At 37.2% G+C, this 26,172-nt stretch overlaps 3 protein-coding genes across 4 annotated transcripts in view; 1 reads left to right on the top strand and 2 right to left on the bottom strand.

Annotated features, from left to right (window-relative positions):
• yap1 (Yes1 associated transcriptional regulator) overlaps positions 1 to 6,087 on the top strand; it is a 45,489-nt gene extending 39,402 nt beyond the window's left edge. For both annotated transcript variants that reach the window (XM_073850563.1, XM_073850562.1), the window contains 3 exons: positions 857 to 990; positions 3,389 to 3,501; positions 3,584 to 6,087. In XM_073850563.1, the coding sequence (XP_073706664.1) occupies positions 857 to 990; positions 3,389 to 3,501; positions 3,584 to 3,822 (486 nt within the window). In that variant the 3' untranslated portion in view covers positions 3,823 to 6,087. The remainder of the gene's footprint in view (positions 1 to 856; positions 991 to 3,388; positions 3,502 to 3,583) is intronic.
• A 3-nt stretch (positions 6,088 to 6,090) lies between these two features.
• Positions 6,091 to 13,871, bottom strand: tmem123 (transmembrane protein 123). Its single transcript, XM_073850564.1, has 4 exons — positions 13,636 to 13,871; positions 12,573 to 12,737; positions 12,294 to 12,450; positions 6,091 to 7,489 (listed from the first exon to the last, which is right to left on the bottom strand). Exons 1-4 carry the CDS (start codon positions 13,688 to 13,690, stop codon positions 7,465 to 7,467), a joined length of 402 nt encoding a protein of 133 aa, XP_073706665.1. The 5' UTR covers positions 13,691 to 13,871; the 3' UTR covers positions 6,091 to 7,464.
• Positions 13,872 to 14,424: 553 nt separating this feature from the next.
• On the bottom strand, positions 14,425 to 23,006 carry tbcb (tubulin folding cofactor B). The gene is made up of 7 exons (XM_073850665.1): positions 22,806 to 23,006; positions 22,527 to 22,689; positions 21,971 to 22,114; positions 21,699 to 21,795; positions 16,133 to 16,324; positions 15,830 to 15,902; positions 14,425 to 15,702 (listed from the first exon to the last, which is right to left on the bottom strand). Exons 2-7 carry the CDS (start codon positions 22,644 to 22,646, stop codon positions 15,588 to 15,590), a joined length of 741 nt encoding a protein of 246 aa, XP_073706766.1. The 5' UTR covers positions 22,647 to 22,689; positions 22,806 to 23,006; the 3' UTR covers positions 14,425 to 15,587.
• Between the last annotated feature and the right edge of the window lie 3,166 nt (positions 23,007 to 26,172).

Raw genomic sequence — 26,172 nt, 5'->3', positions numbered from 1 at the left:
AAATAATACAACTAATATAAAAAAACAATAAATAAATTTAAAACTCAACTAAAATGAACAGATAAACTGAAAAAATATATATAAAATACAGCTAATAAAAACTACATTTAAAGATGTTAAAACAGGGACATTTCTTTCTTTTATATAATGCGATTAAATCAGTCATTTGCAACAAGCTGAGCAAAATGCTTTAGTAAAGTAAATGGGGTCAGTGTTGATGTGTTTAGGAGACTTTTCTGTGGTGACGGCCTGTTGAGTTGTCCTTCAGTTGAGTCAGCGAAAGTTGTGACTGTATTTAAGTTTCAATTAGTCATAGGAAGTCTGTAATAAAAATCCAAGATCTGACCCTTCTGCCGAACCCTAAACGATGCGCAATAAACCCACACCTTCGCGTGAGTCTCTGCAAACCACCAGTTTGAGCTGAGGCAGTAAAATAATCAAGGATGTTGACAGACAATCTTGCACAATCCATTGACAAATGATAACCAGATTTGTAACTCATGACTTGTTGGATGAGAAAAGCTTTTATTTCACTCAAGAGGGTGATACAGGAAACTAAGTAAAACTTGTAGGTTAAGTTCGTTGCCTTTTTTTCTTCCTTTCCCATACCTCGCTTGCCGTTTTAGTGTACGTGTACATGTGCGTGGTGTGAAAGCAAAACCAGTATAGTTTGTTCTGTCCTTTTTCTTCACCAGAAAAAAAATGTATCCGCTCTCATCTCAGTACTTGGAGTATTTCCAAAGAAAATCATTAAATTCGTCTTGCGTTAAGCTTCCGTTCCTGCAAACCCAGTCTGCTCACTTTATGAATTTCGCACTTTGACACATATTTCTTTTGTTTCTGTGTGTGCATACAGGAGCTCGCCCTGCGAAACCAGCTGCCGACCAGCATGGAGCAGGATGGCGGCACTCAAAACCCTGTGTCCTCACCCGGCATGGGACAAGACGCCCGAAACATGACCACCAACAGCTCTGACCCGTTCTTGAACAGGTAAGACGCATCAAACTGCAGTCACACAAGGGGGAAAACTCACTTTTGCATTTGCACATGGTAGTAGTTACCAGTTAAAAGGCACATAGAGGCAATGAACCTTCCCACAAAGGATGTTTGGCTGCATTGTGTGTTTTTGTTTTTTAAACTGTGAATGCCACTCACTAGTGACCCCTGTTGGAAAAGCTACTAAAAGCAAGTCAGGATTAACCTGCTTTTACAGAGAATTGCTCCCTCCAGTGGCCATCAAGCACCACAAACCTCTCCTACATGAGCGCAGATAAGGGATTGATGTGAATAACAAGGCGGCCCGTGAGAACATGTGGTCTCGGTCTTAGCAGAGGTGGGAGGGGGGGACGGCCTTGTCTGCGTTCACAAAGAGCTCATTCATCCAGCAACTCTCATGCACTGAAGCCACATTTCATTCTGTTAATTAGAAGAAGCTTGCTGTATTTTCCTTCACTGTAGCATGTCCTCTGCCCTCTTTATTTGAGCACTCTGTACTGAACTGGCTGCCTGCTATTTATAGAGAGCTTTTCTCAGACCACCAGCATAACAACACCTTTTACAATGAGTCTCAAAGGCAGTTCAAAGCAGGCCACCGTGTGAAGTACAAGCAGAAACATTGAGCAATAATTATTAGCATTTAATATTATTCTGGATTAATCTACACAAGATTGGTTTTATTGCTTTATTTTTGCTAACTTCCCAGTCATCTATGCTGGATTTCAGTGCACTGTTATATTCTTAGCTTGTTTTGAGGTTGGGTTAAGGTTAAAAATAAAACTAAATAATTAAGTGTGTGTTGACCTTATGCAACGGTATATTTAGCTTCTTTTAGACATCTTTTGTGTGTGTGTGAATGTGTGTGTGTGTGTATGTGTATGTGTATGTATATGTATATGTATATGTATATATATATATCTCTCAAAGGTCAAAAATATGTATTTATTTATTTTATAAACTAAGACAACAACTATAAAAAAAACTTATGAAGCTTTATACAGTGTACTTTTTCATGATTTTTATTTGAAGTGTTTGACAAAAAAAAACAAAAAAAAACCCTGAAAACTACATATATAGAGAAAATTAGTAAGTAAAATCAAATATTCTTAATTTTTTAATTTAACCATCACACAAAAGATGTCTAAAAGAAGCTAAATATACTGTGGCATTACGTCAAAACACACTTGATTATTTATTTACCTTTTTATTATTTACTACTGTATAAAATTGTTCAACAGTTTGGGGTGTTTTAACATTTGTCGTCTTTTGTAGTTAAAAAATATTTTTATGCTAATCAAAGCACAATTTTTTAATCCAAAATACAGTAAAAACAGTAAAATAAATTAAAACAAAAATTTTATATATAATATTATTATTATTATTATTATTATTATTTTGTTTTAAAATGTTATTTATTTATTTATTTTTGTATGTTTTCATGGTCACCAAAGCTTTTTAATTTGATAAAAAATACAGTAAAAATGGTAATATAAATTATATGTAATATAAAACTAAAATTATATAATTATTATTATATATAATATTAATATATATATAATCTTTTTTTGTCAAACACGTAAAATAAAAACCATGAACACTATATATATATATATATATATAACACTGTTATGCTCACCAAACTTTTATTTTATAAAAAAAAAAACAGATACATAAATTAAAACAAAAAATACCTATATATTTATTTATTATTTTTTGGTCGAATATGTAAAAAAAAAATAATAATAATAAATACAATTTATATATATATATATATATATATACACATACATACATACACACAGTGTGTGTGTGTGTGTGTGTGTGTGTGTGTGTGTGTGTGTATGTATGTATGTGTATATAAATTGTTAAATATGTAAAATTAAAATATGATTAAAAAAAGGGGGAAAAGGTTATATACATTGTATAAAACTGTTCAAAAGTTGGGTGTTTTTTATTTTTATTTTTTGTAGCTTTTTTGTTTGTTTGTTTGTTTGTTTTCTATGCTCACCAAAGCTTCATTTATTTTTTCAAAAATACAGTAAAAACAGTAATATTACACAACTCTTTTCTGTTTTAGTATGCTTTAAAAAATTACATTTATTCCTGTGATGCAAATCTGAATTTCCAGCTTACTTCAGTTTTCAGTGTCACATGATCCTTCAGCAATATTTGAAAAATATTTTAAAACATTTCTGATCATTATTACAGCATTAAAAACACCACTGCTAAATATTTTTGTGGAAGCCATAATAATTGTTTTCCATTATTCTTTGATATATACAAAGCATTGTAACATTTTAAATGTATTTGAATGTCTCTTTTAAACTATTTAATGTGTCCTTGCTGACACACATTAGTCTAAGCATTTGTGGTCTGGTGTTTTTCTACACAGTGGGACATATCACTCCAGAGACGAGAGCACAGACAGTGGCCTAAGCATGAGCAGTTACAGCGTCCCCCGCACTCCAGACGACTTCCTCAACAGTGTCGACGAGATGGAGACAGGTACGCCACAACAACAATACTCAAAATATAACCACACACACACAATATCAGCTCATTTTAAAACCAACCCTCTCACTCTCAGGTGATACCCTCGGCCCCAGCCCCATGGTTACACAGCCCAGCCGCTTCCCCGACTACCTAGACGCAATCCCTGGCACCGACGTGGACCTGGGCACCCTGGAAGGGGAAAGCATGGCAGTGGAGGGCGAGGAGCTAATGCCCAGCCTGCAAGAAGCCCTGAGCTCTGACATCCTCAACGACATGGAGTCCGTGCTGGCAGCTACCAAGATCGACAAGGAAAACTTTCTAACCTGGCTATAGAGCGTCTGAAACCAGCACTACGCCTTCTCTTCCAACATGCTGAACTGCTGCCTAATCCAATCTGTGAAGGATGTGCTTCGAGTTGAGAAAAAAAAAAAAAAGACAAGACATTTCACCCTACTGGACAGTTTTTTTTTTTTTGTCGTTTGTTTTTCTGTATCTTCACTACGTCGGTTTTAAAAGCAGAGGTATTTTAACCTTTGGTCGTTTTTGTGCTTTCTTACATCTTTTTTTCATGTCTGCATCCTCAAGGCTGGCCCATGAACAGACAAATATTCACAAGTACCCAAATCTCTTTCACGGCTGTGCAAGTGCGAGTTTGCGAATGTGAAGTTGTGTACGCGAAATGTCGCTTTTTTACCCTTATGAAAACTCGCTGGGCGAACAGAGCCGAGAAGGCTCAGGCGTTCCCCAAAACAGACGAACCCTGTTGACTGCAACTCCCGTCTCAGAAAAGAGCCTGAGAAACCAAAAAGCGATGAGGAGGTCGTCTGTACGTGTTTTTTCAATGGGATACTGATTGAAAGGTCTAAATCGTAAGGGTTTCGACGTATGGCTTTGGTTAAACAAATGCTGCTTGGCTGTGCCAGCATATCACACTAGAAACTGTATAATCAAGTGCCTTCAGACGAAAAAAATTGAAACATGTTCCTGTCATTTTTACACTTTGACGCTTTTACTTACTCGCTTCATTAATCAAAGTATATTTCTTTCAAAGGTTTTATCAAAAAATATTATGTTGGGAATTAGGGTTTGATTTTGTTTTGTTTTCTTTAAAGAACCCTAGCCTCTTTGTGTGTTAGTTTTATTTAAACCTGATTTTGTTTCTTGAGGGTTATGGCATTCATATGTGATCAAAGAACTCTCATGCTCTCGTTTTAACAGAACAACTACTTTAAGAGCTGCCTTACAGTACATGAACTCATTCAGACGAACACTAACTAGATAGACGCTATCAATTCTGAGGGGGGTTTGGTTTTGTTACCAATATCTATTTTATCTAACGATTTTAGTATGCTCGCTTGCTTATTTTTTTTAGTAGAAATCTCTTTTTTGTTTTCATCCAAAAGCAAGGAACAAATATCAAGGGCACTTTGATCAAGACAGACATCTCTGATATGAGCTCCAGTAGAGTCTGTGCCAGTTACGTTGGTGCCGAGACAGATATCGACAGGAAAAGGAAGGAAGGTTCTGATACGTTTAGATGGGTAGCTGAGCATGTTTTGAGGGTTAGATTAGCCGTTAGTTTGGATTTGGTAACTGTGGATATGAACGATAGAGTAGACTTTATGGAAACAATCAGTTATCGTTTCTGTCAGGATTTCTTCGAGGCTTCCAAAGACTTTTTTTTTTTTTTTTTTTTTTTAGTAATGATGACAAAAATAATTTATCATACAGTATGTGTGTAAGACATAAGCTAATGAGAAAAGGTCTAATTGATTTGTAAGGCGATTTCTGATGAAGCAAGATCAATGCTGGTTCTGTTGTCAGTACTAAATACACATTAGACAGGTTTACATTAGTTCACTAGATAGAACACTACAGGGACTTGCCCATTACAAAATTTGCTGCAGATGCTTTGCATTCAGTAATATGAATATTTCCTCTTGTTTACAATATGGTTGCCTTTACACTACGTGATTAACTGGCCCGTACACTAAATGTGTTGTACTGATTTTTTGTAAAAGGTGAAGTTTTATCAGTGTAATTTTCTGTGGTCTGTTGGGGTGAATATACCGCCTCAGCAAAAATGTAATGGTCAAGTTTTATGATCGAAAACAGCGAGCTGGGCCATAAGAAAGAAAGTCATAGTAAGAAGACAAGCTAAGAAAAATATATTTTTGCAAACATAGTATTGATGGCAGACTCTAGTGGGGTAAAACAGTGTTTGGAGAGAGCAATGCAACAAAATGTTTTATGAATTGTGGGTACTGCACGTTTCTAGAACATTGACTAAAATGTGTATGTCACTTAAACATGATTTTATGCTTGCTTTAGTGTGCATCTGTTCAGAATATATAGTAACTGTTTACTTTTTTTTTTTTTTGTAGTGGTAGTACTAATCACACAAGTTAATGGATTGGTATTTAGATTTCTTTTAAATGCACCCAGAATGAATTTATATCCATTTATTATGATCTCTCTCTCTTTTTTTTTTTTAATCGATGTATGTGCATGTACCTTAGAACCTTAAGTTCTGTTACATTATATCTCTTCACATATTACGTTAAAATTGGCCTGGAATAAAGTATATACTTTGGTAGATGCTGTGTTTGATCAGTTTAATTTTGCATTTTATGCATTATAAGCAAATATTATTTGAAGTTGAGGTTTGAGGAAAAAATGTTTTACCATGTACAATATGCAATTCACACAGTAAGACTAAATGTATTGGACCACATGAAGTGAAAAGTTTACACACACCTTGCAGAATCTGCAAAATGTTTATTATTTTACCAAAATGCATGTTATTTTTTATTTAGTGCTGATCTGAAGATGTTTACATATAGTCCACAAGAGAACATGATAGTTGAATTTATAAAAATTACCCTATTTAAAAGTTTACATACGCTTGATTCTTAATATTGTGTTGTTACCTGAATGATCCACTGCTGTGTTTTTTGTTGTTGCTTGCATTAAGAACTGGGGGGTGAAAACTTTTGGAATTTTAAGATCGGGGTAAATTTAACTTATGTTGTCTTCTGGGAAACATGCAAGTATCTTCTGTAGCTTCTGAAGGGCAGTACTAAATGAAAAATTTACATCTCTTCATTCTGTTCAAAAGTTTTCTCCCCTGGCTCTTAGTGCATTTTTTTTCCTTCTGGAGCATCAGAGTTTGAACCTTCTGTAATAGTTGCCCTCAGTGTGAAAATATGGATCTCAAAATCATACCGTCATTGTTGGAAAGGGTTCAAACACAAAAATGCTGCAAAACCAAAGAATTTGTGTGACCTGAAGAATTTTTCTGAAGAACAGCAGGCAGTTTAACTGTTCAGGACAAACAAAGGATTCATGAACAACTATCACTAAACAAACACAGCTGTGGATCATTCAGGTAAGAAGAACACAGTATTAAGAATCAAGCGTATTTATTCTTGAACAAGTCATTTTTATAAATTTAACTTATTTTCTGTTGTGGATTATATGTAAATGTCTTATGTAAAACATCTTATTCAGATCAGTACTAAATAAAAAACAACATGCATTTTGTATGACCCCTCTTATTTTATCCCTCGTAGAATAATTTTGCCGATTCCGCCAGGTGTATGTAAACTTTTGATGGTATCAACACAAATTTACAAAACAATACAACATATACACATATAAACCACATATAAACATCTCTAAACTGTAACAAATAGTTTGTCTCTGATATAGCAGGTTCATATTTTAAACGCTATACATGTTTAGTCTAGTTTAAGTAGAAACTCATTGAAATGTCCTGTAATACAACAAAAAATACATTGTTCCAGTCTTTTCTACTTAAAATGTAAATCCTATTTAAGTTTACAATATAAAACATCAAATCAGACACTGTCTCATATGCATACTGACCACATTATGGTGAAAACCTCACACCTTCAGACCTTCAGATCATGATTAGCTTGTGTTTCAGCTTGTATTTCCTCAACGGCTTCGTTTTTAAATGATGGCATCATGTTCCTCACTGCAGGACATCAAATAAGTATTAGCTGTGTTACATTACTACATATGAACACATGTGACCCTTTTTAAATTTCTATTTATATATCATCTGAAAAAGCTGAATAAATAAGCTTTCCATTTATGTATGGTTTGTTAGAATAGGACAGTGGTTCTCAATCCTGGTCCTGGGGGACCCCTGCTCTGCACATTTTGCATGTATGCCTTATTTAACACACCTGATTGAGATAATCAACTCATTAAGAGAGAGATCCATGAACTGAACTAACGAGCTGATGATCTCAATCCAGTGTGTTAAATAAGGGAGACATGCAAAATGTGCAGAGCAGGGGTCCCCCAGGACCAGGATTGAGAACCACTGGAATAGGACAATAGTTGTCAGAGATACAGCTAGTTAAAATCTGGAATCTGCAGGAGGAAAAAATGTTGAGAAAATCAAGAAAATCACCTTTAAAGTTGAATGACGTTCTTAGCAATGCATATTGCTAATTAAAAAGTGAGGTTTTGATATATTTATGGTAGGGAATTTACAAAACATCTTCATAGAACATGATCTTTACTTGATATCCTAATGATTTTTGGCATAAAAGAAAAATCTAGAATTTTGACCCATACAATGTATTTATGGCTATTGCTACAAGCTACTTAAGACTGGTTTTGTGGTCCAGGGTCACAAATATAAAACATGAGATAATACATATCCCATATCCCAATAGAGTGCAACAGTCGGGTTCCGGAAGTAAAAACGCCAATCATTTTCTCAATAGGGAAATTCGTTTTTACCAATAACTTATAAACTGTTAAAGGGATGGTTCGGAGTAGAATTGACTTCATTGCTATGCACTCCGAAGCCCATCTAAATACCCCATCCGAAGTTTTTTTTACCTTAGTCAAACATTTATGGAGATATTAGAGTTTTTCGAATTGCTTGTTACAGGAGTGAATGGTACATGTGATGTATCTCGTAAATTGCACCACTAAACGTGCAAGTAATCTTACCAAACTTGTACAGTAGTGTAAATAGGTTATGTACTCAAAAAACGCTGCATCAGAACATTTGTAAATCCACCATGAGTGTTTTAAAAACACGTTTTACCCAAGAACTACTAGTCTCAAAAACTACAAATGGCGACACGTCGACGTCACTTCCCTGGTTTGAAAAAAGCACGTAAAAGTCCTCCTACAAGTTGACATGCACACAGATGTAGTAGGAGGACTTTTACGTGCTTTTTTCAAACCAGGGAAGTGACGTCGACTTGTAGTTTCTGAGACTAGTAGTTCTCGGGTAAAACGTGTTTTTAAAACACTCATGGTGGACTTACAAATGTTCTGATGCAGCGTTTTGTGAGTACATAACCTATTTACACTACTGTACAAGTTTGGTAAGATTACTTGCACGTTTAGTGGTGCAATTTACGAGATACATCACATGTACCATTCACTCCTGTAACAAGCAATTCGAAAAACTCTAATATCTCCATAAATGTTTGACTAAGGTAAAAAAAACTTCGGATGGGGTATTTAGATGGGCTTCGGAGTGCATAGCAATGAAGTCAATTCTACTCCGAACCATCCCTTTAAAGACAGACCTGCTGTGAAAGGAAAGTCCACCAGAGTAACAGCATAAAATTGTCATTGCTTCACGAAATTGTAGTTCTTTCCCTCATATAAGCTGTTAAAGAATTAGTACACTCCTGAATTGAAATTTCCTGATAATTTACTATCAGGAAATCCAAGATGTTCATGTCTTTCATGTCTCAAAAAGAAATTAAGGTTGTTGAGGAAAACATTCCAGGATTTTTCTCCATTTAGTGGACTTCAATGGGTATCAATGGGTTGATGCAGAGGCTGTCTTACTATTGGGAGATGAGTGGGTCTGTATTGGAGAAAGCGTAAAGGTCAACTTGGATCATATGTGCCTTGATAACCAATCACAATACAGCCTTGACGTCACTGAGTTGTGCAACACTCAATCGCCATTTACAGATACCATAGGAATGAATGGGAACTGAATCACATCTGTCACAAAAAGTCAGTGACTCTTATAAAACGGCATTTTTTCGGTGTAAACTCTAACACTTGTTTTATGCAGTGTGTATGCAGTCCGTGTGCTTTACGTATGTGCTGCAGAAGCAGCACGGACTCGTTTTGCTTTCACACAGGACGCGTTTGCAGTCCGTTCCTGATCCGCGGCTGTTTACCACAAACACACCATTTATCCGTTATTTTGATTTCAAATACAAACGTGCTTTTTCAGCATTGTGATCCTCTTTTATTACAGTGCAGTAATACAATCGTTCATAGACATATTCACGTTTAAACTCAATAAATTAAACGTATTATTCAGTGCACTTGACTTCTAGATTTATATATTAAGTTGCTAAAGCAAGTTGCTACACATTTAAACAGCATAGGTATAGCTTCCTTTTCTTATTGAAATTGGGCTATCAGAAATATTTTAAATTAAAACTTACCACAGACAGAAACAGTCGGCTCTCTGTGCCTTTCTTTCACATTAAATCTTTATTAAAAACAATCTTTTAAATAACTTTTCTACCCGGACAAGTGCATCTATTATGTTGCCTTGTTTATTTAAAACTGCACTATTTTAAACCTAGCCAAAAAGCCACGTGTTGACTGTGAAACACAGTAGACTGCATTTATATGCATTTATGGTACATTTCCATGTCAATCCATGTTCATTTTTACAGCGAACAATGCGCTGTCACTTTAATTCAGCGCATGCAACGCAATGCAGCGCAGCAAAAAATAGACTCTGTGCCGAAACGATCGCTGCACTGCTGCAAACGCACCGCTTCTGGGACGTACTGCCGGACAGCAACCGCGTACAGTGTGAACGCTCTAATCCGTTAACATGGGTGCGGAAAAAAATACGCAACGCATACGCACTGCAGACGGAGTATGTGTGAAACAGGCGTAAAAATAGTACTATCCAAAAGTATTGTTTAGTGTAAAACGTTGAAAATTAGCCTATGTGCGGTCGATTCATTAAATAATAAGCTGTTTCCTCTAAAAAGCTGTTTATTCGGCATAGTAAAGCCTCTCCTTCACTGACATCCATTCAAAGAAAACAGCCTCTGGTCTCCTTTCCTAAATCAGAAGCGTCAGCTTTAGTCGTTACGCTTTTTTGGCTAAAGGTTGCATGCTTGCCTTCTATTGGCTTTGGTTGAAGGTCCAAATTGCAGTTTCAATGCAGCTTCAAAGGGCTTTACATGGTCCCAGTCGAGGAATAAGGTCTTATCTAGCGAAACGATCAGTCATTTTTTTTTTTAACCACAAATGCTTGTCTTGCATCCACGTAAATGAGGAGTAGTTCACTTTCAGAACAATTAACTCAGGTGAGAATGTTGACGAGCACAAGGCTGGAGATCATTATGTCAGGCTGATTGGGTTAGAATGGCAGACTTGACATGTTAAAAGGAGGGTGATGCTTAAAAATATTGTTCTTCCATTGTTAACCATGGTGACCTGCAAAGAAATGCTTGCAGCCATCATTGCGTTGCATAAAAATGGCTTCACAGGCAAGGATATTGTGGCTACTAAGATTGCACCTAAATCAACAATTTATAGGATCATCAAGAACTTCAAGGAAAGAGGTTCAATTCTTGTTAAGAAGGCTTCAGGGCGTCCAAGAAAGTCCAGCAAGCGCCAGGATCGTCTCCTAAAGAGGATTCAGCTGCAGGATCGGAGTGCCACCAGTGCAGAGCTTGCTCAGGAATGGCAGCAGGCAGGTGTGAGCGCATCTGCACGCACAGTGAGGCCAAGACTTTTGGAAGATAGCCTGGTGTCAAGAAGGGCAGCAAAGAAGCCACTTCTCTCCAAAAAAAAAACATCAGGAACAGATTGATCTTCTGCAAAAAGTATGGCGAATGGACTGCTGAGGACTGGGGCAAAGTCATATTTTCCGATGAAGCCTCTTTCTGATTGTTTGGGGCATCTGGAAAAAGGCTTGTCCGGAGAAGAAAAGGTGAGTGCTACCATCAGTCCTGTGTCATGCCAACAGTAAAGCATCCTGAGACCATTCATGTGTGGGGTTCCTTCTCATCCAAGGGAGTGGGCTCACTCACAATTTTGCCCAAAAACACAGCCATAAATAAAGAATGGTACCAAAACACCCTCCAACAGCAACTTCTTCAAACAATCCAACAGTTTGGTGAAGAACAATGCATTTTCCAGCACGATGGAGCACCGTGCCATAAGGCAAAAGGGATAACTAAGTGGCTCGGGGACCAAAACGTTGAAATTTTGGGTTCATGGCCTGGAAACTCCCCAGATCTTAATCCCACTGAGAACTTGTGGTCAATCCTCAAGAGGGGTAAGAAAAAAAATCCAAATAGAAACCAAGATCTTACCCCACTGGCAGATTTTTTTTTTTTTTGCTTTTAGCAAAAACACTTAATTTTGACTTGTTTTTTCTGATTTAAGAATTTTTAGATATTTTGGCTGGATACAAGACAAAAAAATCTAAGAACAGCATTTTTTTTGCAGTGTGGGATCGTGTAGAGCCCTTTGAAGCTGGATTGAAACTGCAATTTGGACCTTCAACCCGTTGGGTCCCACTAAAGCCTACTATATGGAGAAAAGTCCTGGAATGTTTTCCTCAAAAACTTAATTTCTTTTCGACTGAAGAAAGAAAGACATGAACATCTTGGATGACATAGGGGTGAGTAAATTATCAGGAAATTTTCATTCTGGAGTGAACTAATCATTTAAGTACACAGTTAATGCTTTGTCTTTTTGTATTTAAAAATACTGAAGAAAAATACAAGCGCACTGATGATACTCACATGACTCTGTAGCGCACTTCCCTTTGCGAGCAGGCCAACCTGTGGCCCAGAGTGACCACCAGTATAATAATAAAGGCCAGCATCATACCGCCAATGAAACTACCCGCATGGAACCGAGGACCTGCTGTTGGGATACTAGGAGGAACATCTGTTTTATCTGTCCAAGAAAATGGTAGTTTCAAAATATGACTGTATATGTTGATGATGCTGTTGGTGAAACCAAAACAATCAACTAATCAAAAGTAGTGCAACCAATCAATGCAGGAAATCAGACTGTACCTGTAGATGTAAAAATCAGGTGTTTACTCTCTGTTGAGTTGCGCACAGATGGTTCAGTCGATGTGACGTGTTCAGCTTTGGGCAGAAAAGTTGAAAAGTTGGACATGTTTGATCCAGTCACTGCAGTCTTCCCTTCAGCTGAATGAGCCCGGACAGCTCTCCCATCTGCATATGGAAAATCCAGATCATTTTATTTGTTCTTATCTTACAATTACAATAAAATTAAATTACAATAAAAGCCAACAGCAGAGTACTTTTATAGTGTTGTGTCAGATTTTGCTGCAGTAACACACATCTGCTTCAAAACATTGTGAATGCTGCAATCTGTGTTTTCATGGAAAACTTGAGTAAGATAATTGTGAGGTAAGAGATTCATATAAATGTACTACTTGAGAATAACTTGTAAGTTGTTTACATGTCTCTTAAAACAGAGAGTGAACAGTGGATCTACCTAGATCAGTTGTTCTCAACCAGGGCCTTGAATAAATATACAATTTACATAATGTCTTCAATCAAATACTCATTATGAGTGAAGAATGTTACTAATTTAATGTAAATGAAAATGTGGAAATGGTCCATATTTTATCAGGTAGATCAGGTAAATTGTGTGTAAAATGCGATGAGGGCCCCCAGAAACTATCTGGCGCACCTGGGCAACAAAAATAAGGTGCTGAGGTACATGTCTGGGCCATGTATGGTTCTGAATAGCTGTTAAGAAAAAGAAACTACCTCCCTCTGAGCCGTTTACAGCCGTCTTAACTTCTCCTCACTATCTGTGGGAAGTTAGTTACCCGAAAGACGAGTAGCCTAAGTATGAGCGATTGTAATAGTGATGTTTTGTTTCGGGCACCATTAAAAACTGACAAATGTGGCATCTTTTGCCTTTATTTCGGAGCCTGTTGTCTATCTAGGCAGCTCACTTAAGTTTTTACACACAGCCAAAATGTTCCAAACTCTGTGTAACGTTACACGTATACACAATGGAAGCTTTCGCAATTTCCGTTACATAGCGCGTTTTCCACAGAGTTCTTTTAAGATAAATAAACAACTGAGAAACACTTACCCGACGACAAAAGCATACATGAATTGATGAGGATGAAACACAAACAACAGTTCATTTTCTTTACGAAAAACTAAGGTTCCACAATCCCAAACTGAACGACAGTGATGACGGACGAAAAAAAGCTCAGTCTGTCCTCATTATCGACGACTTTATCAAACTGTTTCAGGTGTCAGCAAGAGCAACGCTTTATAAATACTTCTTAAATGAAATATAGACTTTAATATCGAGTTTTTAAACTCCAGCACAACTGCTGACAGCAACACCGACTGAAACTGTGAACTAGGTGGTATTTACTGGGGGTTTGGTCTGCGCATCTGTCGGTGTGTATGTTGAAAAGCAGGCGTTCGAGCTGCTTTATTGTCGAGATTAAGCTTTATCTGTCTGTCTAGTCAAACCAAATTGTATTCAGACAACATTTTTCACATTATCACAGTTTATTTGCTATAAGTTTAGAAAATTGTAATAAAATATGACAAGAACTCAAGAGTTAAACTGTGTGAGAACAAATTCATCTTGATAATGTCAGATAACTTTGATAGAAAGGTATGTAAGGGATTACAATCAACTAAAAATTCAGACTGTTCATTATGACAATATTTACACAACTATTAATACTTTTTGTTGACCAATTGCCAAACAATGCTTATTTTTGTTCAGTCTATGGTGTTAAAAGGTTGCATTAGCAATGAAAGAAAAAAAACACAAGCAAAAATGGTCATCTATCCTATCTATCTATCTATCTATCTATCTATCTATCTATCCATCAATCAATCAATGAAGTCCAATAAAGGGATTTGAAACTTTTTTTTTTAATGTTTGTAAAGCATCACAGTCCGGAGGGAATAATACATTTACAAATATTAAGTGCACTCAGACACTTTCAAGTGAGCTAGAAATCTCTTAGCCACATGTATTTGTTAAATGATAAATGCAATTGTACTTTCTTTGCAAATGGTGACTGAGGCTGTAAGTTTTTTTAAAGCATCACCATTGTGCCTGGCCCTAGTCTAGTGTACAATATTTCTACTTTCACACTACATTTTTCTGTTATAACTACTAGAACATAATATCGCCTTCATATGTATCATATCAGTGGCTGTGCACAAAAAACAAATGTTTATTATCACTTGTGAGCTATCAAGGTTTTGAAAAAAATAAAGACAATTTGGGCATATGTCTGCAGGATGTCCAAAATTGGCACATGGATTTATTTGAAACAGATTTTACTGAACAGAATTCCTTTAAACATTAGGCCTCCCTGTTAAACATAAATTTGACATGCATGAAAATTCGTACATGCCAATTTTCACCAAAAAACAAGACTTCTCTTCACATTTCTGTAATTTACACTTAAAATACAGAACCATGAAAAACTGAGGCCACAGGATTCTACATCACACGTCTCAGTGAGCTAATCGCTAAAGTGCCAAAGAGAATGAGGGACTGAGACCCTAAACACAGTCATGTTGATGCATAAGAATGTAATAGGCTGCAGAAAAGGAGGAATTCATTAGTACAAATAATACATTTATACAACACAGTGTTTACAGAACTGCAAAAATGTGAAAAAAAAAACATTCTGTTGTGATTGGTTGGTTTTAGTTGTGAAGTAAAATTATTCAGTCTGGACTCAACTTTGGAATTCAATAATGAATAATCGACATGCAAGCGAATGCTTTTCTATACTCTAACCTCGGCCGGTGTTCTCACATTTACCTTACTAGTTACTTAGTCGCCAGGGCACAGATGTTGTTTAATATCATTCCTTGAGTTTGACTGCAGGAAATTAAGGTACAATTTTCGCTGATGTCTTCCAGACCAGCATAAAACAAAATGAGCCGCACTGACGACAAAAATCCTTCTACCGCAGCAATGTCTCACTGCATGGAGCCAAACTTCTGGAAGAAAGAGGGTCTTTCTTCTGATGCTTCTGACTGCTCATCATGCGAGTCTTACATCTCATCCAAACCATAGTCCTCTTCTTGGAAGTCTCCCACAGTTACTGAGAGGGGCTTCACGAAGGCGCCATATTTTGCCCCGCACTCAAAGTAACGTTTCCCATTCACACTAAATCAGGGCAAACATAACGCATCAGTTAGACTTTCTCATGAGGTTTTTGTAAGGGTCACATTAGTCATTTTCACAGACATGCTGGTCTTATTCATAAACATAAATAACTTGTGCGTGCACCGACCTGCCATCATTCTTCCCAAGCGGCTCATCATATTTCACACCAACCCAGTAGCCTGGTTTAAAATCTGCTGTACCTGCAAACAAAGAAATCATTTAAGCCCCATTCAATATGATTATGCAATAAGAAATCTCAAACTAGTTTAATTTAAATTTAAGATCATATTCATTTTTTGGCTCTATTACAAGTACATGTAACATTCAAGTGGTAAATCAAAGCAGTAGATGTATTTAAACCAGGTCATGCAAACAACACAAATAAAACCTTAATCTGGAAGGTGTGATATGAAAATGAGGTTAAGCTTACCCAAAAACATGACAGTGCCAATCTTGGTAGGTTGCCCAGGAACTTGAACTTTGCAGCGGTTTCCAACAGCCATGGCTTCCATGGCCGCCTTCTCTTCCTCTTCTTTCTTAGCAAGAGCCTCTTCTTGCTTGGTCCTGTTTTCCTCATTAAATCGACCTAATTTCATATTCTTTTTGAAGTTCCGCACTGAATCTGAGGAATAAGAAAACGGAAAAGTTCGATTTTTGCTTACATTAATTGTAAGTGCCTTTACAACAGTGGTTCTCAATCCTGGTCCTGGGGGACCCCTGCTCTGCACATTTTGCATGTCTCCCTTATTTAACACACCTGATTGAGATCATCAGCTCATTAGTAGAGAGATCCATGAACTAAACTAACAAGCTGAAGATCTCAATCAGGTGTGTTAAATAAGAGAGACATGCAAAATGTGCAGAGCAGGGGTCCTCCAGGAGTACCGTGACACTGTATTTCATGCATTGAAGCAGTGAAAAAAAAAATCGAATGAAAATGTATTTCATATACAGTCGTGGCCAAAAGTTTTGAGAATTACATAAATAATGGAAATTGGAAAAGTTGCTGCTTAAGTTTTTATAATAGCAATTTGCATATACTCCAGAATGTTATGAAGAGTGATCAGATGAATTGCATAGTCCTTCTTTGCCATGAAAATTAACTTAATCCCGAAAAAAACTTTCCACTGCATTGTTAAGAAGGCTTCAGGGCGTCCAAGAAAGTCCAGCAAGCGCCAGGATTGTCTCCTAAAGAGGATTCAGCTGCGGGATCGGTGTGCCACCAGTGCAGAGCTTGCTCAGGAATGGCAGCAGGCAGGTGTGAGCGCATCTGCACGCACAGTGAGGCCAAGACTTTTGGAAGATGGCCTGGTGTCAAGAAGGGCAGCAAAGAAGCCACTTCTCTCCAAAAAAAAACCCATCAGGGACAGATTGATCTTCTGCAAAAAGTATAGCGAATGGACTGCTGAGGACTGGGGCAAAGTCATATTCTCCAATGAAGCCTCTTTCTGATTGTTTGGGGCATCTGGAAAAAGGCTTGTCCGGAGAAGAAAAGGTGAGCGCTACCATCAGTCCTGTGTCATGCCAACAGTAAAGCATCCTGAGACCATTCATGTGTGGGATTGCTTCTCATCCAAGGGAGTGAGCTCACTCAAAATTTTGCCCAAAAACACAGCCATGATTAAAGAATGGTACCAAAACACCCTCCAACAGCAACTTCATCCAACAATCCAACAACAGTTTGGTGAAGAACAATGCATAAGTGTTAACTAAGTGGCTCGGGGACCAAAACGTTGATATTTTGGGTCCATGGCCTGGAAACTCCCCAAATCTTAAAACTTGTGGTCAATCCTCAAGAGGCGGGTGGACAAACAAAAACCCACTAATTCTGACAAACTCCAAGAAGTGATTATGAAAGAATGGGTTGCTATCAGAGTCGAATTGCAGAGGTCCTGAAAAAGAAGGGCCAACAGTGCAAATACTGACTCTTTGCATAAATGTCATGTAATTGTTGATAAAAGCCTTTGAAACGTATGAAGTGCTTGTGATTATATTTCAGTACATCACAGAAACAACTGAAACAAAGATCTAAAAGCAGTTTAGCAGCAAACTTTGTGAAAACTAATATTTGTGTCATTCTCAAAACTTTTAGCCACGACTGTACATGACCCTATATATTTTTTTTAAAATGCAGATTACTGAACGTCTTATGAACAATTTCAAGCACATTTACTTGATTTTGTCATTTTTAATCAAAATGTATTAAAGGAATAGTTGACCCAAAAATGAAAATCTGTCATTATTAATCATCCTCATGTCGTTTCAAACCTGTAAGACCTTAGTTCATCTTTGGAACACAAATTATTATCAACAATTAAGGGGGCAAGCACTACAGAAGCAGCCTAGCAAGCATCAAACCAACTGCAGCAATGAGTAAATGAAGCCATTTAAAGATGATTTTAGTCAAAATGGATGAAAAATCATAAATATAACCACTAGTAATGTGATTTAATGGCTTATCAGTTTTGACTAATAGGTGGCACTGTTCAAATCGATGTGGTGTGCTCTGTGTGAGGTGACAATAGCACACACAAAGCTTGAGGTGCTATACAAAAGCAGTTTTGTCTTTCAACATGACATCCATAACTTTATCAGCACATTCTAAAGATGATCTGATTCAATTTTGGATAAAAGTAAGACCAACAGTCTAGGAGGAGTTTGAAAAAGTAGGATTTTAATGTAAATCAAAATGAGGGACAGGAAGTTTGGCTGACTATGGCAAAATTGGTATCTATGTTTTCGGCATGACCCACGTACACTCAAAAGCCAGTAGGTGGCACTGTTACCAAACTGATGTGGAGTGGTCGGTGTGAGGTGACAATGGCACGCACAAAATTTGGTGTCAGTATGTCAAAGGTTAGCAGAGATACAGCTTCAGATGCAGTTTGCCATGATACCAGCAAATTTGTTGATGCATGAAACAATAACTTTTTTGTATATTGACAGAATCCCCAAGCAAAATCCCCATCATGGTCTGAAGATGATCTGAGTCAAATTTAGTGAAAATTGGACCAACGTCTAGGACTATGGTACAATTGTTATCTATGTTCTCCAGGAGATATGAAAAATGGCTATATTTTGGACAAATTCAAAAAAGTAGATTTTTCGAACTATTAAAAATAGCGAAAAAACTTGACCAAAAACCTGGGGTTGAACACACACCTCAGACTACAGTCGACTGCAAACTAACACATGCGTTCTGCACCTGCATGAGAAGATTTAGTCCTCTATATCAGCAGATAGTGTTCCAGCCGACGTATGGAACACACCAAACAAACTAGCCCGATAGACACTGGGAAACGGCCCAATGTTGACCGCCGACTTGGTGTGTCCCAGCCTTAAGAGAGGTGGACGTAGGGCTGTCGCGATAACCGCAATATCGCAATACCGCGCTATTGACGTGCATAACCGCAGAGGAATGCAACAACCGTAGCAACCGCGATATTTGCCTGTTTTCTTTTTTCCTAAGGATTTGCCCTTCTCACTTAATGCCTGTGCACTGAATATTAAATTAGTAATAAGTTAGTAATGATAACATAATGTGTTTATTATGAGGCTCAGTAGATATGCACTTAACAAGCCTAAACAGACAGCGAATGAGAGAGAGATCGACTGACCATGTGCGATTACCTGCGTCTGTCTTTCAGATCGAGTCATGTATGTATGTGAAACTAGCTTGTCATGTCCAACGAAAGTGAAATCTCTGTCTTAACATCGATGCTCTGCTGGTCAGCTGAGCCTTTAAAAGTGACGATTAAAGTTAAAATGATTTTAACATCGTGTTTCATTACGTCTCTCTTTGAATAAATAAGCGTTTTTGAACGTATAGTTGAATGAACGGATTAAAGACTTACTCAAAGATAGTCTCTTGCCTCCATCTTGTGGCGTAAAAATGAAACTGCACTGACTGACAGCTCGCCTAAAACACGCAGGTGAAATACTGACAGAAAGTCTCTCGTCCAGTCAGACTGGAGGGTGCGCGCTAACTGTTATATACACGAAGATTTCAGATGCAAAGCCTCTAAGTATGTCTGACATTTTTCTTCAAAATTTGCATTTCTTACTGGCTAGGTTTCTATGTAAGTACTGTTTACTTCACTTCATATATCAACGCGATTTGGTTTCGGTTTATTGATTTCTGAATATGACCTTACATTGTAACAGCCTACACACAATTATATGGCGGTAATACCGCATACCGCGCTACTGAGCCACTCAAAATTACCGCAAGGGAAATTCCTTAACCGCGACAGCCCTAGGTGGACGTCCTACGTAAAAACGGCAGCTCCTGCATCAGCAGCACCACACACACGTGTTGTGGAAACCTTGTGAACACGTGTCTATGACTTACATGGAAGAGAAGGAATTGTTGAAATTGTCGTTATTTCTGTTTTCTTTGCACACAAAAAGTAGCTTCATAACATAACGGTTGAACCACTGATTTCACATGAACAATTTTAACGATGTCCCTACTAGCTTTCTGAGCCTTCAACGTGTCAGTTGCATTGTGGTCTATGTAGGGCCAGACAACTTTTTGATTTTATGAAACAAATGAAAGATAAACAAAGGTCTGACAGTCTGGAATGACATGATAGTGAGTAATGACAGAAATTTCCTTTTTGGCTGAACTATCCCTTTAAAACCCTGCACTTTTCTTACAATTGCCTGCAAGCTCACATTTAAAGCCTTTCCACACCGAGCGTGAAAAAGCGAAACGAATAACGCATGCGATAACGTGCTGAAATAAAACAAGATTCCTATGAATGCTTCCACATAGACCGTGAACATTTGTGCACCGAAAAGTCCAACAAATCTTTTCAGTTTCGCAAAGCGAAAACACGGCTGTCCAATGAGATTTGAACATTACATCACATGCCCGGAGCAGCTGCTGTTGCACAAAAGGACGAGAGTGGTGGTGCTGTTTCAATAACCAGTGTAAACAAACACAGAAGAAAAGTATTCCTAGAGAGAAGAGGATGCGCTCTTATTATCATCGCATCTGAGAACAGTTGGTTATTCTCACATGTTCTTAATATAACTTCTATTAATTCTCTACTGAATTATGCGATCTGGAGGAGAACACTGTCCGTTTTCTTCCACGTGCATGAGTTTTTACAACAGAATGTTTATGATAATAAGCAGTGTGGCGTTATTAAAAATACAAAGAATGCATGTCTGCTTATCATAGAATCAAAATCAACTGCAGATCACAGAAGTTATTACAAGCCCTTAAGACAATGTTAAACCCATATACAAGATACATATCTGAGGAAAAATGCATTGTTGGCCGACGCCACCTAGCATGCAGGCATAAATTACCAGAAGGAGAACATTCGGTTTTGCGCATGATGTGAAAGCACCATTCGTCAGTGATTCACCTCGCATTTTCGCATCGGGCTCAGTGTGGAAAGGCCTTTAGTCAATATGCTTCCATCCAGTCAACGATTGACAGAACCCTGTGCTACTTTTCTTTTTCTCTCCATTTTTTCATTTTCAGGTCTATTTCAGTCTATTTACTTCACATGTATACCACAATAAGGAATATATGACATGCGTCTTGTAAGTTAAGTCATAGCTTTACTATTTAAGCAGTTGCTATAGAACTTTTTTTTCTGAGTAAACCATTACGAATTCTGTCAGATTGGATGCTCTTATGTTCCGGTCTCTATAGGATCTTATTTTAATAGCCCCCATCTGTTTTTAATGTAGCTAACGTTGGCAGCTTTGTGTCATCTACACACACACTTGACAAATGACGGACATTGCGATATTGCCAAGTGATGGCGCTATGGAGCTGTGTGCTTTTTAAAAACATTTTAATAGGTTTAACATTAGATTATCAACTCGGAATATACGCTAATTTGACTAGAAACACCGGGGACTGGAAATGCAAAGCATTCTTCACATTAAGAGTCAGGCGTGACTTCTGCTGTCAGGAAAAACGTCTATAAGTTGCTATTTGTTAAATCATTCAGTAAATGTGTCACAGGCATTACCTGCCCTTTTTTCATAGGCGTCATCAGAGATTTCAAATTTTTCCACCTTTGACAAATCAGTGAACTCCCCACTCTGCGTACCACTGCGGTCTGTCACCTGCACAGAAATCAACACGATTATAGTATAGAAATTCCATCTTTATTGATGCCATCAAAGTGGTTTCAAAAAGTCCAGAACAGCAGAATTCTGAAGCTCTACAAAAGACCATCTACAACAATTTTGTCATGTCACTTGTTTTCTGCTGATGGAGTCTCAGAAAGTCAATACTCACATGTATTCTGCAGTCATCATCTACAGGATAGGAACCGAGCAGCGCTTCATTGTTGTCTAGCTTCTGTAATAACTTGTCTGAAGTGCTGAATAGCTCAAGGTCCATACAGGCAGCTGGGGTGCCCACAATCAACTCCAGTTTACTCTGAAAAATAAATGTACATGTTAAACTAGACCCAAACAGTTTGATGACCTATGGTGTAAACACATAAAAAAGGCTAGTTTTGTACCTTATTTACCCCTAAATGGTTCAAAGAAAGTACCTCAAGGGTACATATTACCATATTAATATTCATCTATTAGAGGTTGATCATGTATAAAATCATTTCTTTAAGGGCACTGATACAGTGACAAGCTCTTCTACATCTTTTTTCCTGCACATTTTGTCTAACTATGAGCCATTTTGTGGAAAATAAAGCTTCACAGCTCAATATAAGTTACCCAATTCTGCTATGTGCAATATCACGTAGTATGATGTCTGACATATTTCTAATAATATATATATTTGTAATACTGGTATATGAATCACACAAGAAGCATGATCGGCCCTGCCACACCTTAAACTCTGCGATTGTTATGCCTCGGTTGAATCTCCGGTTGACTTCAAACGAGCTGACGGTGCTGGTCACCCGTACGGATACGGTGGGGTTGGTGATGACTGTCACACTTCCGTCCATCTTCCGTTACTAAGCAAACTCTGATGCTGCTGGTGTGGTCAAGCTGAAAAAACAAATTATATTCAGTTATTTTAGTTATTTTGCCACGGCTTCCACATGTCGATTAATATTTGCTATCTTACTGGTTGCTATGACTAGCCAGTATTTACATGCACTCACGTGACAAGTCCTTCACTTTATTTACTGCTTTAATCAGCTGTTTGCGCGTTCACTTCTCATCGGTTCCAGGCGATCCGATATTTGAAGGAGTGTATTCAGAATTCAAGCCCTCAAAAAGGTGTATTTTCTTCTTGTTCCAGCTCTTATGGAAAGATCTTCCGTAAAGAACACGCCACTAGATTCTGGAAGATTCTTCCCACCCACTTTGACCTTTGAGCCAATGAAAATCGGCATTTGGGCGGGACCTTGGATTCAACTAATAAGAAAATGTTATCAGTTTTTCAGTGGGCGGGGAAACCGTACTCTGTCGAATCGAGCTGCTCAGTGAAAGAGTTATTGTCCAATCACTGTTTGTTTTGTTGAAGCAGACCGCTCCCAAAGATGGTTGAAAACACGCATGCTTGCAGTACTGAATGAATCCCACACGATGCTGCTAGAGTTTCAGAAACGCTTCAAAGAAGATCAAAACGTACGGTAGTACATTCATTCAGAAATTGCTAGCCAATTTAACAAAGAAACGGAAGTGAAACATCGAATTAAACGTGAAGTTTTGTAATAGAACGTGCTCTAATAAGCTTTGCTTTATTTACAGCTTCGAAAAATACTGTATAGGATATTTAACTGAAATATAAAATAATCATATCACAAATAATATCACATATGCGACCCTGGACCACAAAACCAGTCATAAGGGACATTTTTATGTGAGATTTTATATCTGAAAGCTGAATAAATAGGCTTTTCATTGGTGATATGGTTTTTTAGGACAGGACAATATTTGGCCCAAAAACAACTATTTGAAAATCTAAAATCTGAGGGTGCAAAAAATTTAAATATTGAGAAAATTGCCTTTAAAGTTGTCCAAATGAAGATTTTAGCAATATAAATTAATAATTAAAAATTAAGTTTTGATATATTTATGATAGGAAATTAACAAAACGTCCTCATGGAACATGATCTTTGCTTAAAATCCTATTGATTTTTGGCATAAATTAAAAATCTATAATTTGGACCCATACAATGTTTTATTGGCTATTGCAACAAATATACTTTATGACTGGTTTTGTGGTCCAGGGTCAGATATGACAATGAAAATGCTGTTGTAATGAAGATACAATTAATTTTAGGATATATGCTTACTAGTGTCTCATAAACAGGTGTTGAGATTGTAATAGATAGTAGTAGCCTAACTATTATAATAGTTTCTTGTAACTAAACATAAGTACCAGTACCAAATTAAAAGCTAGTAATCAGGAGGGGCAAAAAATCTAGATTTTTTACAAGTACCAATGAAAGAGTTATTTTACTGGAATTGAGACATTTTCGAAAGTTGTATCTGTTAACGTTATATTGAATGGACCTGAGCTATTATGAATTAAGAATGAAAAGTTTTTATTAACTAATGTTAAGAAACTTAATAAGTACTGTAACAAATGTATGTAGACTTTGTTAGTTAATGTTAGTAAATAGTTTAAACTACATTTAGGTCATTAGATCTTACTAGACCAATTTTGAAATACCTTCAAATCTAGTATAATTTAAATACACATTAACGAGAGTGTATATAAATATATAAACCCAAGGCGCATTTAACTGTAGCCTATCTCCAAGTGATTCTAAAAACTGCTACTTATCTTGACTGCAAAACATGACTGGCTATGTTAAAAGGCAAGTGTGCACAGGCAGAAGATCAAAGGGTTAGGGGTTATGGGCTGAGAGGATAGAAAGTCGTGGGATGGGGGTGACAGACGTTTACATTCTTGCAAAGGGATGATATGGAGGTACAGAGCTCTGCTTCATCTCATTCTGTCCTTCTGCTTGCAGGTGTGCGTGTCCTCTTTCACATTTCAACCCCTACTCTCCCTGTCCATCCAGCATGCAAAGTATCAAAACACACACACAGAATGTTGGTTTCGTTATATTACTCAGGACATCTCACAACATCTCTTTTCTCAGGGTGTTCAGTAGGTATACAGTTGAAGTCAAAAGTTTACATACACCTTGCAGATTCTGCAAAATGGTAATTATTTTACCAAAATACGAGGGATCATACAAAATGCATGGTATTGTTTATTTAGTACTGACCAGAATAAGATATTTCACATAAAATATGTTTACATATAGTCCACAAGAGAAAATAAATAATTGAATTTATAAAAATGACTGTTCAAAAGTTTACATCCCCTTGTTTCTTAATACTGTGTTGTTACCTGAATGATCCACAGCTGTGTTTTTTTCTTTTGGTGATAGTTCTTCATGTGTCCTTTGTTGGTCCTGAACAGTTCTTTAGAAAAATCCTTCAAGTCAAATTCTGTGTTTTTTCAGCATTTTTGTGTATTTGAACCATCTCCAACAATGACTGTATGATTTTGAGATCCATTTTCACACTGAGGACAACTGAGGGACTCATGTAACTATTAAATTATGCATTAAGAGCCAGGGGGTGAAAACTTTTAGAATTTTAAGATCAGGGTAAATTTAACTTATTTTGTCTTCTGCAAGTATCTTCTGTAGCTTCTGAAGGGCAGTGCTAAATGGAAAAAAAAGATATTTAGGCAAAAAAAAAAAAAAAAATGTACATCTTCATTCTGTTCAAAAGTTTACACCCCTGGCTCTTTTTCCTTCTGGAGCAACAGTCAGCATTTGAACCTTCTATAATAGTTGCATATGAGTCCCTCATTTGTCCTTAGTGTGAAAAGATGGATCTCAAAATTATACAATTATTGCTGAAAAGGGTTCAAATAAACAAACATGCCGAAAAATATTTGTTAGACCTGAAGGATTTTTCTGCAGAACAGCAGGCAGTTTAAACAAGGGACTCATGAACAACTATCACTCGAGAAAAAAACACAGCTGTGGATCATTCCAGTAACAACGCAGTGTTCAGAATCAAGAGTATGTAAACTTTTGAACTGGGTCATTTTTTTTAAATTCAACTATGATTTTCTCTTGTGGACTATATGTAAATGTCTTTTATATGAAATATCTTATTCAGATCAGTGCTAAAACATAATCCCACTAATTTTGGTAAAATAATTAACATTTTGCAGATTTTGTAGATTTAATTTGTTGTGTAAACCTTCATGTCCACATGTGAGTTCGAAAGCAGTTGTATGCAAAGATGTAAACTTACAAAACTCGTGAGATTTGTTTGTTGTTTGTTTCTCAATGTGAAACAAATGTGGTTTGGAAAAAAAGGATTGCACAATGGTAATGAAGGAGCCAGATTGAAATGCAGCAGGCCTGTGGTGGATGTCTAGATGGGGGAGGTTGACGAAACGCAGGGGCGTGACGCCTCGCTCTGCAGCAGCGCTCACTCGCCTACGGGAGAATGGGAGAGAGACACAGAAGGGGAGGGAGGAGGAAC

The sequence above is a fragment of the Garra rufa genome, chromosome 11 (assembly GCF_049309525.1).
Source record: "Garra rufa chromosome 11, GarRuf1.0, whole genome shotgun sequence".
Taxonomy (NCBI): domain Eukaryota; kingdom Metazoa; phylum Chordata; class Actinopteri; order Cypriniformes; family Cyprinidae; genus Garra; species Garra rufa.
The sequence above is the reverse complement of the archived record's forward strand: the minus strand, read 5'-3'. Positions and strand labels throughout refer to the sequence as shown.